The 14,109-nt window shown below is 43.3% G+C and overlaps 1 protein-coding gene across 1 annotated transcript in view; it reads right to left on the reverse strand.

Moving 5' to 3' along the window:
- The window catches only part of LOC117434591 (rho-related GTP-binding protein RhoN-like), a 51,982-nt gene extending 38,194 nt beyond the window's left edge, over positions 1-13,788 (reverse strand). Inside the window, exons 1-2 of the mRNA XM_034057176.3 lie at positions 13,506-13,788; positions 12,973-13,060 (exon numbers count right to left, since the gene is read on the reverse strand). Coding sequence (XP_033913067.3) covers positions 12,973-13,060; positions 13,506-13,649 — 232 coding nt within the window. The 5' untranslated portion in view covers positions 13,650-13,788. The remainder of the gene's footprint in view (positions 1-12,972; positions 13,061-13,505) is intronic.
- Between the last annotated feature and the right edge of the window lie 321 nt (positions 13,789-14,109).

A 14,109-nucleotide genomic window follows, 5' to 3' on the forward strand; every position in this document is an offset into this window, starting at 1 on the left:
ACCTTGAAATTCGGGCATGAGCAGGACTTTAATACTCTGTCCGCTTGTCGGTCTGACATTAATAGCTGGATGTCTGGCAATTGGTTGAAATTTAACCCTGATAAAACAGAATACATGTGGGTTAGGTCAGAGGCTAAACTTGGCAATCTGAGGCATATGGCATTGTCGTTAACTGTCAATGGAACTTTTCCCCTATTAGTGAATAGGACTTGGAGTCTTGTGTTGGACAATTCCCTATCATTTCTGCCTCAGATAAAAACAAGTAGTAAATTTTATTACTATAACATCTAAAAAAAGTGATATACTTTGAGCGCTGGATGTGGAAGTAGCTATCTTGTTTGTTTATATCTGTGTTATTTATGTGATGCCGGGTCTATCAGTATTCATGAGATACGCCCTTTTTTTTCGGCTTCTCTTGGCTCCTATCGGTCTCACTCGGCCATTGAATGGTTTTCTCTGCTTTTTCTGGTGAAAAAACGACTAGAGACCTGTTTTTTGCATCTTTTTGATGATGTCGGACAGGGTCCGACATTGGACCGGAAAGGGAAAATTGCGATGTCGGACAAGGTCCGACATAGGACCGCAAAGAGTTAAATTGTGCTTTTCTTTCTCGTTTCTGTTTCCCTGAGCAATTGCAATTGACATCAGTAGCCTAACTTTTAGTACTGCTGCAATGTGAAGGGGGCATTTCCCCGTCGTTGAAAAAGTGAGGGGGATATGTCCCCCTATGATTGACATTTGCTTTTTATAGTTATCTTATTATAAGCGCCGCCGTTTGCGCTTTGATAGAGCCTCTTCGTCTCTTTTGACGTAACCCTTTGCACATCAAAATTGCATTTCAATTGCAATTGCCCAGGAACACAGAAACAAGAAAGAAAAGTGCAACCAAACACCCCATACACTAAACATGCATACATACATTTAATAATAATAATAATAATAATAATAATAATAATAATAATAATAATAATAATAATAATAATAATAATCATCCCCATGGTGGAAATGACAAATGACTGCTTCCTAACGCAATTTGTCAAGGCACCGACTAGAGGAGAGGCATGCCTTGATTTAGTCTTTTCAAATAACAAAGACAGAATAACTAAAACAGAGGTCAGAGAGCCATTGGCAAACTTAGACCACAACATGGTCTCATTTGAAGTGATTTTTAAAACCCCAAAAGTAATGACTAAAGCTAAGGTTTACAATTTTAGAAAAGCAAACTATGAAGGTATGAAACAGAGACTAACAGAAGTAGATTGGAGTAAAATAGAGAAAACACCCACAGAAAAAGGATCGCTATTTTAAAAAAAAATGTAGTACTAGAGGCGCAAAACAATTACATCCCAAAAGTAGACAAATCTAAATCTAAAATAAAATAGCCAAAATGGTTTAATAGATCAATTAAAAAAAATATTCAGCGAAACTTTTCAGAGCGTTTAAAAGGGACCAAAAACAAAATACACAGAAAGAGTACCTGGAACTGCAAACACAAGTCAAAAAGGAAGTTAGAAAGGCCAAGAGAGAGATAGAAATCAATATTGCTAAGGGGGCTAAAACCAATTCCAAAATGTTTTTCCAATATTATAACAGCAAGAGAACATTCAAAGAGGAGGTTAAATGTCTAAGAGACACAAATGGCAAAATCATAGACTAAGAAAAAAAAATAGCAAATATATTAAATGATTACTTTTCACAGGCTTTTACAAAGGAGGACACGGACAACATGCCCCACATGTTCACCTGTTCCTATCCAGTTTTAAATAACTTTAGCATAACAGAGGCAGAAGTGTTAAAGGGACTAGGAGTTCTTAAAATAAACAAATCCCCTGGGCTGGATGAGATCATCCCAATAGTAGTCAAAGAAATTAAAGAAGTTATTTACAAACTGCTAACCAAGATCATTCAACAGTCTCTTGACACAGTGGTTGTGCCGACAGACTGGAAAATTGCAAACGTAATATCAATCCACAAAAAAGGAGACAAAACCGAACCAGGTAACTACAGACCAGTAAGCCTGACTTCTATTATATGTAAACTGAACGCAGTAGGGATTCAAGGAAATGCATGCACATGGATTAGGGAGTGGTTAACATGTAGAAAACAGAAAGTACTGATTAGAGGAGAAACCTCAAAATGGAGTGAGGTAACCAGTATGGTGTACCACAGGGATCAGTATTAGGTCCTCTGCTATTCCTAATCTACATTAATGATTTAGATTCTGGTATAGTGAGCAAACCTATTAAATTTGCAGACGACACAAAAATAGGAGGAGTGGCAAACACTGTTGCAGCAGTAAAGGTCATTCAAAATGATCTAGACAGCATTCAGAACTGGGCAGACACATGGCAAATGACATTTAATAGAGAAAAGTGTAAGGTACTGCACGCAGGCAATAAAAATGTGCATTATAAATATCATATGGGAGACTGTAGCAGGGCGGAAGAAAGCCCTGTTTATTGATATGTGTTTGTTTGTTTTATTTTCAGAACGAGGGTTCCCCCTCCACCCCTGTGTTATTTTGTGTTTGTTTATTTTGATGATTTAGTTGTATTTATATGACGACGAGAGCCGTATGTTTTTTTATTGTTTGTATTTTGACGGCATAGCCGATTTGTTTTGTAGCGTGGATGGGTAGTCCCATCCACAGAAGTAATAATTAAACTTGTGCAGAAGGTGGCCATCTCCCGGATTAATTAAGTGATTAATTTTGTTGCTAATCGGGAGATGGTCACCTGAATATAAAAAGCCTGCAGCTCTCCAGCTCGGGGTGGGAGTTCAGAGGAGGAACGAGAGCAGAGAGAAAACGAAACAAAACGAAACTTAAAACTCCAGGAACAGTGAAGGCATCTGCTCAGCCTGACCTGGGTTTTGTTATTTATTTTGTGTTCGAGATTTGTTTTTGTTTACTTGTTTTATTTTCGCTCTGTGAGCAAGTGCTTTTTGTTTAAATATTTTATTTATTTTTGGTTCTCTTTAAATAAAACGGCGCCCGCGCCACTGCACCGTACCTTTTGTTTTTGTTGTGCCTTCTTCAGGTCTGACGTCACCACTCGTCATCCCTGTCACAGAGACACTGAAATTGAAGAAGGAATCTATGAAAAAGACCTAGGAGTTTATGTTGACTCAGAAATGTCTTCATCTAGACAACGTGGGAAAGCTACAAAAAAGACCAACAAGATGCTCGGATATATTGTGAAAAGTGTTGAATTTAAATCGAGGGAAGTAATGTTAAAACTTTACAATGCATTAGTAAGACCTCATCTAGAATATTGTGTTCAGTTCTGGTCACCTCGTTACAAAAAGGATATTGCTGATCTAGAAAGAGTGCAAAGAAGAGCAACCAGAATTATCCCGGGTTTAGAACGTATGTCGTATGCAGACAGGCTAAAATAATTGAATCTATTCAGTCTTGAACAAAGAAGACTATGCAGTGATCTGATTCAAGCATTCAAAATTCTAAAAGGTATTTGCAATGTCGAACCAAGGGATCTTTTGACCAGAAAAAATAATCAAGGACCAGTGGTCACAAATGGAGAACAGATAAAGGGGCATTCAGAACAGAAGATAGGAGGCACTCCCCAGTAATGTTGCTGAAGCTCACCCTGGGATCCTTCAAGAAGCTGCTTGATGAGATTCTGGGATCAATAAGCTACTAACAACCAAACGAGCAAGATGGGCTGAATGGCCACCTCTCATTTGTTCTTATGTTCTTATTAGTAACAGCTGTGTGGTGGCCAGACGTATATGGTAATATTGATGTAAAATATGGTGGCACTCAGCGTTTATTAAACGAAATAAAAGGGTTTTAAACACAAAACAGGACACGGCACTGGAGCCAAAATAAACAGATAAACAAAACGAACTAACACACAAAACAAGCGGACGAACGTTTAAACAAGTAGCGTGCTGGCACATTGCCACAGGGGCACTGTGGCGGAGTGTCCCACCCCTATGTATTATTATTTGTATTTTTGTTTGCGGCGCGGATAAAAGCGCAGCGTCTTTTATTATTATATTGAAAAACCCTGTGAGGATGCATGGCTGATCAGCTACTGACAATTTAACTAGCTGACAGTCATGCATCCTTACCAAACGCGTGCAGACTCTGGCCGAGGAGTAGTAAGATAATTAACAACTAGTTAATCCCTCGGCCAGAGTATATAAACCTGCAGCTCTCTGCACTCGGGGTTGAGTGTAGAGAGGAGAGTACGGGCAGCGGAGAGAAAGAACAACATTTAAAAACAATTGCTAAAGCGTGCTGGATTATCCAGCACGACACTTACTTGTTTGTTTGTTTATTCGTTTGGCCCTCGTGCCCTTTTGTTTTGTGTTTTGTTAAAATCATTTGTTTGTTTATTAAATACGCTGAATGCAATTGCATTCAGCTTCACCCGCCCATCCACTGTTGTTTGGTTTCTGTACTTTCTGGTCCGTGACGTCATCACACTTCACCACTGTGAGCCAGACTGTCACATATGGTGTCCTACGTGGGACAAAACAAACGCCTCCAACAGTCGGACCAGGAAGGATAGGGCGGTTTTTTTTTGTTTTTTTTCAAAGTATTTTTTGTGTGGTTTTTTTTGAAAAAAAAAAAAATAATGGGGAAAAGTAGCTGGAGGAGAAAGCAGCAGCAGCAGCAACAACAACAGCAGCAGGAGGCGCAGCGGGTCCTTACTACGCTGGACGTCTGCCTCACCTGCCTGAAGGGTGGCCACGTGGCACCGGACCATCCCCCTCCATGGCAGGAGAGGAAGGAGCCTGAGCATCCAGCAAGGGTGAGAGAGGACCCGCATCCTCCAAGGCGGAAGAATCCTGTCTCCTCTGAGGGGATCTGGGACTGGCTGGCAGAGCCTGAGAGGGATATAATGGTCGCCCTCCCTGCTGTGATCAACCTCCTGTGGGCGAGAGATGGGGAGCGCTGGGAGGCCTGGGAACAGACACACCACCCAGCATCCCTCCCAGACATCGCTGCCATGGTGCTCAACTACCTGGCTGCAGATATGGGAGGGGCCCCGCTGCTGTTTCCAGTGCCAGAGGGAGAGGAGCCATCGCTGCCGTCTCCAGCGTCAGAGGGAGAGGAGCCATCGCTGCCTTCTCCAGCGCCAGAGGGAGAGGAGTCATCGCTGCCGTCTCCAGTGCCAGAGGGAGAGGAGCCATCGCTGCCTTCTCCAGCGCCAGAGGGAGAGGCGCCATCGCTGCCTTCTCTAGCACCAGAGGGAGAGGAGCCATCGCTGCCGTCTCCAGCGCCAGCGGGAGAGGAGCCATCGCTGCCGTCTCCAACGCCAGAGGGAGAGGAGCCATCGCTGCCGTCTCCAGCACTAGGAGCAGAGCAGCAGGAGCTGCCTCTGTCTCCACCACCACCAGGAGCAGAGCAGCAGGAGCTGCTTCTGTCTCCACCATCGCCAGGAGCAGAGCAGCAAGAGCTGCCTCTGCCTCCGCCACCTCCACCAGCAGAGGGTGAATGCCTGCTGATTCTGCCTCAACCGCCGTGGGAGGACTGCTTGCCCCTCCCAACTCCACCAGCAGAGGGTGAATGCCTGCTGGTTCCGCCTCAACCGCCGTGGGAGGACTGCTTGCCGCTCCCAGCTCCACCAGCAGAGGGTGAATACCTGCTGGTTCCACATCCACCGTCATGGGAAGGACTGCTCCTGCCCTGCCTCGCACCGCCCAGGGATGCCTGCCTCGCTCCGCCCAGGGATGCCTGCCTCGCTCCACCCAGGGATGCCTGCCTCGCTCCGCCCAGGGATGCCTGCCTCGCTTCACCCAAGGATGCCTGCCTTGCTTCGCCCAAGGATGCCTGTTGCTCCGCATCGCCTGGGGCTGCCTGTTGCTCTGCATCGCCTGGGGCTGCCTGTTGCTCCGCATCGCCTGGGGCTGCCTGTTATTCCGCATCGCCTGGGGCTGCCTGTTGCTCCGCATCGCCTGGAGAGCCACCAGCTCAGGGAATGAGGGAGAAGTGGAGCTCCCGCTGCCGCCTCCATGGCCAGGGGCTCCCCTCCCGAGTTCACCTCCCGAGGGTCCGCTGCTGCCGTCGCCTCCCGAGGGTCCGCTGCTGCTGCTGCTGCCGTCACCTCCCGAGGGTCCGCTGCTGCTGCCGCCGTCGCCTCCCGAGGGTCCGCTGCTGCTGCCGCCGTTGCCTCCCGAGGGTCCGCTGCTGCTGCCGTCGCCTCCCGAGGGTCCACTGCTGCTGCCGTCGCCCCCCGAGGGCCCGCTGCGGCTGCCATCGCCCCCCGAGGGTCCGCTGCTGCTGCCATTGCCTGCCGAAGGTCTGCAGCTGCTACCTTCGCCTCCCGAGGGTCCTGTTTTGCCTGGGGTCGCTACCAGTCCTGCCATGCGGCAGGAAATACTGTGGCTGGAGCCCCATGAAGAGGAGCTGCCGGCCACGGAAAAGGAGGGGGAGGTCAGGAGACCAGCTCCCCCAGCCGCACTTTCGTGGCAGGAAACACGGTGGCCGGAGCCCCACAGAGGAGAGCTGGCGGCCACAAAGAAGGGGGGGGAGGTCAAGAGACCAGCTCCCCCCGCAGCAGTTTCGCTGCCGGAAATTGGGTGGCCGGAGCCCCACGGAGGGGAACTGCCGGCCATGAAGAAGGGGGGGAGGTCAGGAGACCAGCTCCCCCCGCAGCAATTTCGCTACAGGAGAAAGGGTGGCCGGAGCCCCACTGAGAGGAGCTGCCGGCCATGAAGAAGGGGGGGGAGGTCAGGAGACCAGCTCCCCCCGCAGCAATTTCGCTGCAGGAGAAAGGGTGGCCGGAGCCCCACTGAGGGGAGCTGCCGGCCATGAAGAAGGGGGGGCAGGTCTGGAGACCACCCCCAAAAATGTTTTGGCCAGAGGAGCCGGCCGGTGCGCGGGCCATTGGAACGCTACGGCTGTTTGGGTGGGAGGAGGACATCCCACCGTGGCCGCCACCTTTGGTCTGTTGCTGCCCCTGTTCCTGCGCCGGGACTGCTAACCGGGACACTTACTTGTTTGTTTGTTTATTCGTTTGGCCCTCGTGCCCTTTTGTTTTGTGTTTTGTTAAAATCATTTGTTTGTTTATTAAATACGCTGAATGCAATTGCATTCAGCTTCACCCGCCCATCCACTGTTGTTTGGTTTCTGTACTTTCTGGTCCGTGACGTCATCACACTTCACCACTGCGAGCCAGACTGTCACAGGCACACAATCCAAAAGCTGGCTACTGCATAAACACGAACAGGCATCCTCCATATTCATGCAGTGAACTGGCAAAACATCACAACTGCCTTTCTTGTGCAAATTAAAAGGGCTTGGGATGCATCAGTTTTTAATCTAGCAAAGAGCAAATGCATATTATGGGACCACTGGTTACATTTGAAACACTTTTAATAAAAAAAAGCAGACAGTGAGCATGTATTATCCTCATGTTATATGGCAAAAACAAAACAGGCAAAAATAGTGTAAACCGAGCCCTCACAGTGCGGTTAAGGAGAGCCTGGGTTGTTTTTCCACTGTACAGCCAAGCCATGCTACTGATGTCACACGCAAATAAAGACAGTTGTTATTAATTATTGTTATTAATTAACTCAGATGCGCAAACAAATGGTGTTCGAAAATGAATAGACCAACGGTACAGCTGTATCTTGTTCACTATATTTTGTAAACGTATTTAGGAATTTCTTTATAATCCACAAATTTTAGTGATTATATCGACTTAATAAGTTCTGTTGAAGGGGCAAAAAGAAGGTTTTAAAAATATGATTTGCTAAAGATAGGAGAACCAATTCTCTTCCAAATTGCCATGTTTGAGAATGCAGCCTGTGGTCTTTTCCTGCATTCCATTTTTTTTCTCTATTCCTATTTAAATGACAGTAGTAATTATACATATATATATATATATATATATATATATATATATATATATATATTTACACTGAGTGTACAAAACATTAGGAACACCTGCTCTTTCCATTAAATAGACTGACGAGGTGAATCCAGGTGAAAGCTATGATCCCTTATTGATGTAACCTGTTAAATCCACTTCAATCAGTGTAGATGAAGGGGAGACAGGTTAAAGAAGGATTTTTAAGCCTTGACACAATTGAGACATGGATTGTGTATGTGTGCCATTCAGAGGGTAAATGGGCAAGACAAAATATTTAAGTGCCTTTGAACGGGGTATGGTAGTAGGTGCCAGGCACGCTGGTTTGAGTGTGTCAAGAACTGCAACGCTTCTGGGTTTTTCACGCTCAACACTTTCCCGTGTGTATCAAGGATGGTCCACCACCCAAAGGACATCCAGCCAACGAACCAGTGGTCGAAAACAGCTCATGAAAGAGGCCAAAGGAGGCTGACACGAATTGTGCAGAGCAACAGACGGGCTACAGTTAGTCAACTGACAGTCCAGTACAACATTGGTGCCAAAAGAACCATAAAACAATGCACAACTCGTCGTACCTTGACACGAATGGGGTATGGCAGCCAATGACCTAACAGAGTTCCACTTCTTTCAGTAAAACACAAGAACTGCGGTTGCAGTGGGCTAAGGAACAAAAACACTGGACACTGGAGGATTGGAAAAACATTGCCTGGTCTGATGAATCCCGGTTCCTGCTGTTTCACGCTGATGGGAGGACTATGGTATGGAGAAAACCACATCAGTACATGCATCCATCATGCCGCGTGTCAAAATTGCAGGCTGGTGGTGGTGGTGTGATGGTGTGGGGTGTGTTTTCATGGCACACATTGGGCCCCTTGATAAAAATGGAGCAACGTTTGAAAGCCACAGGATATCTGAACATCATTGCCAATCAGGTGCATCCCTTCATGGCAGCAGTGTATCCATCTGCTAATGGATTTTTTCAGCAGGATAATGCCCCATGCCACAAGGCCTAGGATTGTCCAGGAATGGTTCCACAAACATGAGAGTGAATTCAGCTTAATGCAGTGGCCTGCCCAGTCACCAGATCTCAATCCAATTCAGCATCTGTGGGATGAGATGGAACGAGCTATTCGGAGTAGAGATCCACTACCAGCCAACACTTTCGACACCTTGTAGAGTACATGCCCCGAGGAATTGAGGCTGTTCTGACGGCAAAAGGGGACGTGCAACTCAATATTAGGAAGGTGTTCCTAATGTTTTGTGCACTGAGTGTACATATATATATATATATATATATATATATATATATAATCTCAGAGGTCACGTTAACGCAAAATTTTGCATCCTAGACACAAAATATATCCATTGGACAGAAACACATTTTGTCTTGCATTCACGGGATGCACAGAATGGGAAAGGGACGCAGACATGCATATTCGTGGTAATCTATTACACTGCAGCAAAATGACCGTAAAATATTTGTTTAATAAAACTGTTCTGGAATGTAAGAGCCTTGATTAAAGTACACTCCAGTCCTGTAGGTAGCATCAATAAGCCTTTGGCTTACACTGCAATATTAAGAATGCTATTTACTTTTAGGCATTTCTGGCGCCAGACCAGTGTCTGTGACAATATGGCGAAGCAGTTGTCAATCTCAAGTTTTTATGCTAAGCAGTCAGCATCTTCTGACTGTACAGTAGTCTCTGCGGAACACCTCATAAGAGAACACTTTACCTAAGGAAACACACTTTGGGTGAAACTGATTTTTCCCATTGTAAATACTCTGGCTAAAGGAACAGGAACATCGCATAAAAGAACACCTTTTTGACACCTATAGTGATTCGTTCACAACCGATACAGTACTGTTTTGTAACCTGATAACTCATTATCATCAAACTGAAATTAAAATGGTTTGTTCAGTCTTTTCAAAAGCGACTTGTCATCACGAGAGTGTCTGAGGCACACCGATTGGTTTATTAAATCTTTCCAGAACCGCCGTCATATGACATATTGTATACTGATTTCCACAAGTGCACCTCATTGCTACTAGGGCTGTCAGTTAAGCCTCAAAATAGCAACTGATTAATTGGGCACACAAAATATAATCGTTGAGTAACTATCAATGATTGTACTGCCCGCATACATTTTTCACTCCATTACTCTCCCCGCAACATTATTATTTTAATATCATTGCTGTTAAGTAAAAGCTTGTGCACAACAATTGTATGCGAGGGGTAATAAGGCCTTGGTAGCATCAGGAGTAAAAATATTCGCAATAAGCCTAAAGCAAGTTTAAAGTACTACAGGTGTTACTAAAATATTTATTCCAAACAGATTATAGTACTTTGGAATGTAATCTATATAAACTAGACACGGGTTTATGAAAAACTTATTTTTATTCAGTGACAGCTGCAGCATCACGCATTGCATCTTGTTAATACTGTAACACCTAGCCTTCGCTATCTGTAAAACACACAATGCGGAAATCCCTGCCTAAAACATAACAACAACAACAACAACAATACATTGATTTACTTACCACAACATGTAGACCCACTACAGATCAAGCTGATCGTTACTCCAAAATTGTATTTAACATCACTGATCATTTATTATATATATATATATATATATATATATATATATATATATATTTTAACGTTATTGAATATTGTTAAATATTCATTACATAACAGTTCATTTTGAAACCCCAAAGAAGCGTAAACTATATAGTCAGTTTTTTTTCAAGTGCACAATTTATTTACAGGCTGTTTGCCAGGAAAACAAGCCTGTTATCCTGCTCTGGATTCAAGGCGGCACTGTTTGTTTTTTTTTACATAGAGGGGCGTACTTACAAAGCATTTTCAAAACTGATTCGCTGGTAGGATGGGACCAGCAAATCAGATGCTGGTTAACACGAGCAGGAAAAGAAGCGCATGTGTAACCGGTCTCATCTTGCTAGCTGTTCTACACTCTGGCTGGCTATTACTTCTGATGAAGAACAGACTGTCGTTGGAACAGGCACTTCATACAGCAGTATTTCTCTTTCTCTCTCTCCATCAGGTAATAGCAGATTTCCAACTAAAGCCATAAAGGAAGTCGTGCACTTCCTGCCACAAATTAGCTAATTGACTGTTACAACCACAAGGGGTCTCCCTTCCCCTTCGAATAACAATGCCAACATGATAAATTCTGGTTAACTTCATAATCTCTCTTAGCGAGTTTAATTTCCGCTGCACATGCTTGTCTGGCATAAATACTGTAAATAGCAAGGCAGGGAGTTCGGTGCAGTGACCAATGCAGTTGCAAGCAGTAGTAATGCAAAAAAACACAAACGAAAAATACGTTCTTAATTCTGAATGGGAGATGAAGTACCCGTGGCATGTTTATCAAAATGGCAAGATGTACTGTAGTGTGTGTGAAAAAGCTGCTAGGCAAAAAAAAATGCATATACACGCAGATGTACACATTTTCAAGAATCTTTGGGCAAAATTTTGGGCATGTGCATTTCAGGAACGCATGAACAGAAAAGCTAGCGTGACCTCTGTGTGTGTGTATGTGTACACATATATATATATACACACACACACACAATAAGGCCCAACAGGGGGTCCGTATACGTCGAATGTACGGACGCCTCGGGGCGTTGTGCACCATGAGATGAAGTTGAGTGCCTCCAACCCCCAAGAAGTCCATATATTTCACATATATGGACACTGTGAAGGTCCTTATTGCATTTATAATCCAGGTAAAAAAGTGTAGTTGAAGAAAAAAAAAAGTTATTTATTAAATATCCTTACGCCAATAAAGTTGTCTCATTTATAACTTTGAGCTACACACTGTTAAGCTGAGTAAATTCATTTTATTGGAACATGCTAAAGAAAGTACATCTGCATTTTTGATACTGTGGACATTTTCATTGAAAAGACACACTAGGGGGCAGAGTTGAGACGACACCAAGTTATTTTTTTCCTGTCACTGACAGTGCTGACACACTGTTTCAGCAGAACAGATGGGAGGAAGAAAAATAAATACAATGACATCTCAGATTTCAGTAATTTCTCAAGGTATGTGTCTGAAAGGGGTGGATAATGTGCAGAAGATGCTTTCTGTGTTTTTCTGTAGCGTTTACAAACCGCTAAAAATACATTATTTGAAGTGACAAAGTTGGGGTGAATCAGTATAAAGACAGCAATATTTTTTTTTGCTATCTTCCAGTTCATTTAATTATCCTTTTTCCAAATCTGCATGTCTACTTACTACTTTTGGGATTTTTTGCAGGTAATTGTTCATTCAGTTTCATAGTTACTGTGTACACCTGTAACTGTAAGCAAGATGGCTACCGATATTTTAAATTCTGTTAGGCAGTGCAGTGATTTCGAATATGTGACAAGGCTTCAACTGTCCATATCCATCCTATATACGAACAGCTGGAACGTTGCTCGACTAATCACATTGCTTCCTTCACATTCCATTGCCACCCCAGGATTATATGATTATTTATTCACTGATTTATTTTATTGATTTATTTCAATTAGTTGGGTATTGTTATATATATATATATATATATATATATATATATATATATATATATATATATATATATATATCTTTTAATCCTATACCAACACTTTGAATCATATCTGGCATATCACATGTGAACAGCAAGAAGGTCTTCATAGCTTAGGCTAGTACGTTACACAGCAGTGCGGACTAGTGGTTAGGGCTCTGGACTTGGTTCAATCCCAGGTGGGGGACGCTGCTGCTGTACTCTTGAGCAAGGTACTTTACCTAGATTGCTCCAGTAAAAACCCAACTGTATAAATGGGTAATTGTATGTAAAAATAATGTGATATCTTGTAACAACTGTAAGTCACCCTGGATAAGGGAGTCTGCTAAGAAATAAATAATAATAATAACAATAAAAACGCACACCTCTGTTTAAACGGAAATTACGGGCACTAGAACCCAATAATCTGCCATCTGTCTGATGCTTCAGGACACCAAGGATCCTGTAATTTACAGGTTTTAGGGGGCATGGATGTTAGTGCCATTAGGAAACACACACAGTGCCCAATAGAGCTCATTATACACATATCCACTCTGCTGGTGAAATCCGATGCATCCCTACCTGACGTATCCCACATGTTCAGCTCAATCCTCTGTTTTTCAATTTCAAAACTTGCAGTGTAGTTCTCAAACACGGTAGCAACATAATTCTAAAAAAAAACAACGTAATTTTAAGTTACTAAAATGCTTTATTAATAACGTTATAAATGTTATTAAAATAAAAAGTACCCAGTACATATCAGACATGTATTTTAAAAGCCGCAATATGTTGCTCGATTTTGTGTTATACGTTAGTACGCACTTTCAAAAAACAGGTGTCTTTTTTTTCTCTTTGATTTTAAGGTACCTGGGTATATTGCTAATGTTGACAATAGGCTAACACAATTTTATGATTATTATTATACATTAATCGCTGACAAACGACAGTCGGCTAAATCCATTTTAAAGTTAATTACATCATATATCACTGACGTAAGTATAGCCCGGGTTAAATGTAGTTAATTCCCATAATAAAGAGCATCTCAATTACAAGGATGCCTTGGTTCTTAAAATGTTAAACTTCTTAAGTCAGTTAGTGCATGCAGTCCTCCTTACCTCTGGATAGCAGTCCTTTGCAAATACATGTAACAACGCAGTTTTTCCACACTGAGTATCTCCAACCACAACAACCTTACAGCGGGTCATCTGTCTTTCCATTGTGATAAATCTGTGCCTAATTTTGTGATGTATATTCTTCATTTACAATCCCCAGTTGGATATAGAGTCTGTGATACCTACACGCGTATATGTAAGAGACACGAGCAGCATCCGAACGTGAAAACCCCTCGTCCCCACTATGGTGCACTACAGTCTGCATCTCAGACTCCTGTTCAAGATGCCTGAGTTTGAGCGACATCATTAGGTGTCCACGCCCACAAGATGAAACTTCCAATGAAAAAGATTTCTGCCTGACCTTTTCAGAGTGAAAACTGCAAGTTCTCGCAGTCGTCATCACACATTTTGTCTGAACATGGTCATACGCAGCGTGGAAAAGCCGGTCTTTCCAGTAGCGCCGCATACATTTAGCAAGGCTCTTTCTCTATGCTCAGAAAAATGTGCACTTGTGCGTTAGGTTAGGTAATTCTCTCAGTCGTATTTAACTCTTGACTGCTGTGTAGTAACATTAGCATTGATGAGTTTTTCCAGATATCCGTCAAAC

This window comes from Acipenser ruthenus, chromosome 28, assembly GCF_902713425.1.
Source record: "Acipenser ruthenus chromosome 28, fAciRut3.2 maternal haplotype, whole genome shotgun sequence".
Taxonomy (NCBI): Eukaryota; Metazoa; Chordata; class Actinopteri; order Acipenseriformes; family Acipenseridae; genus Acipenser; species Acipenser ruthenus.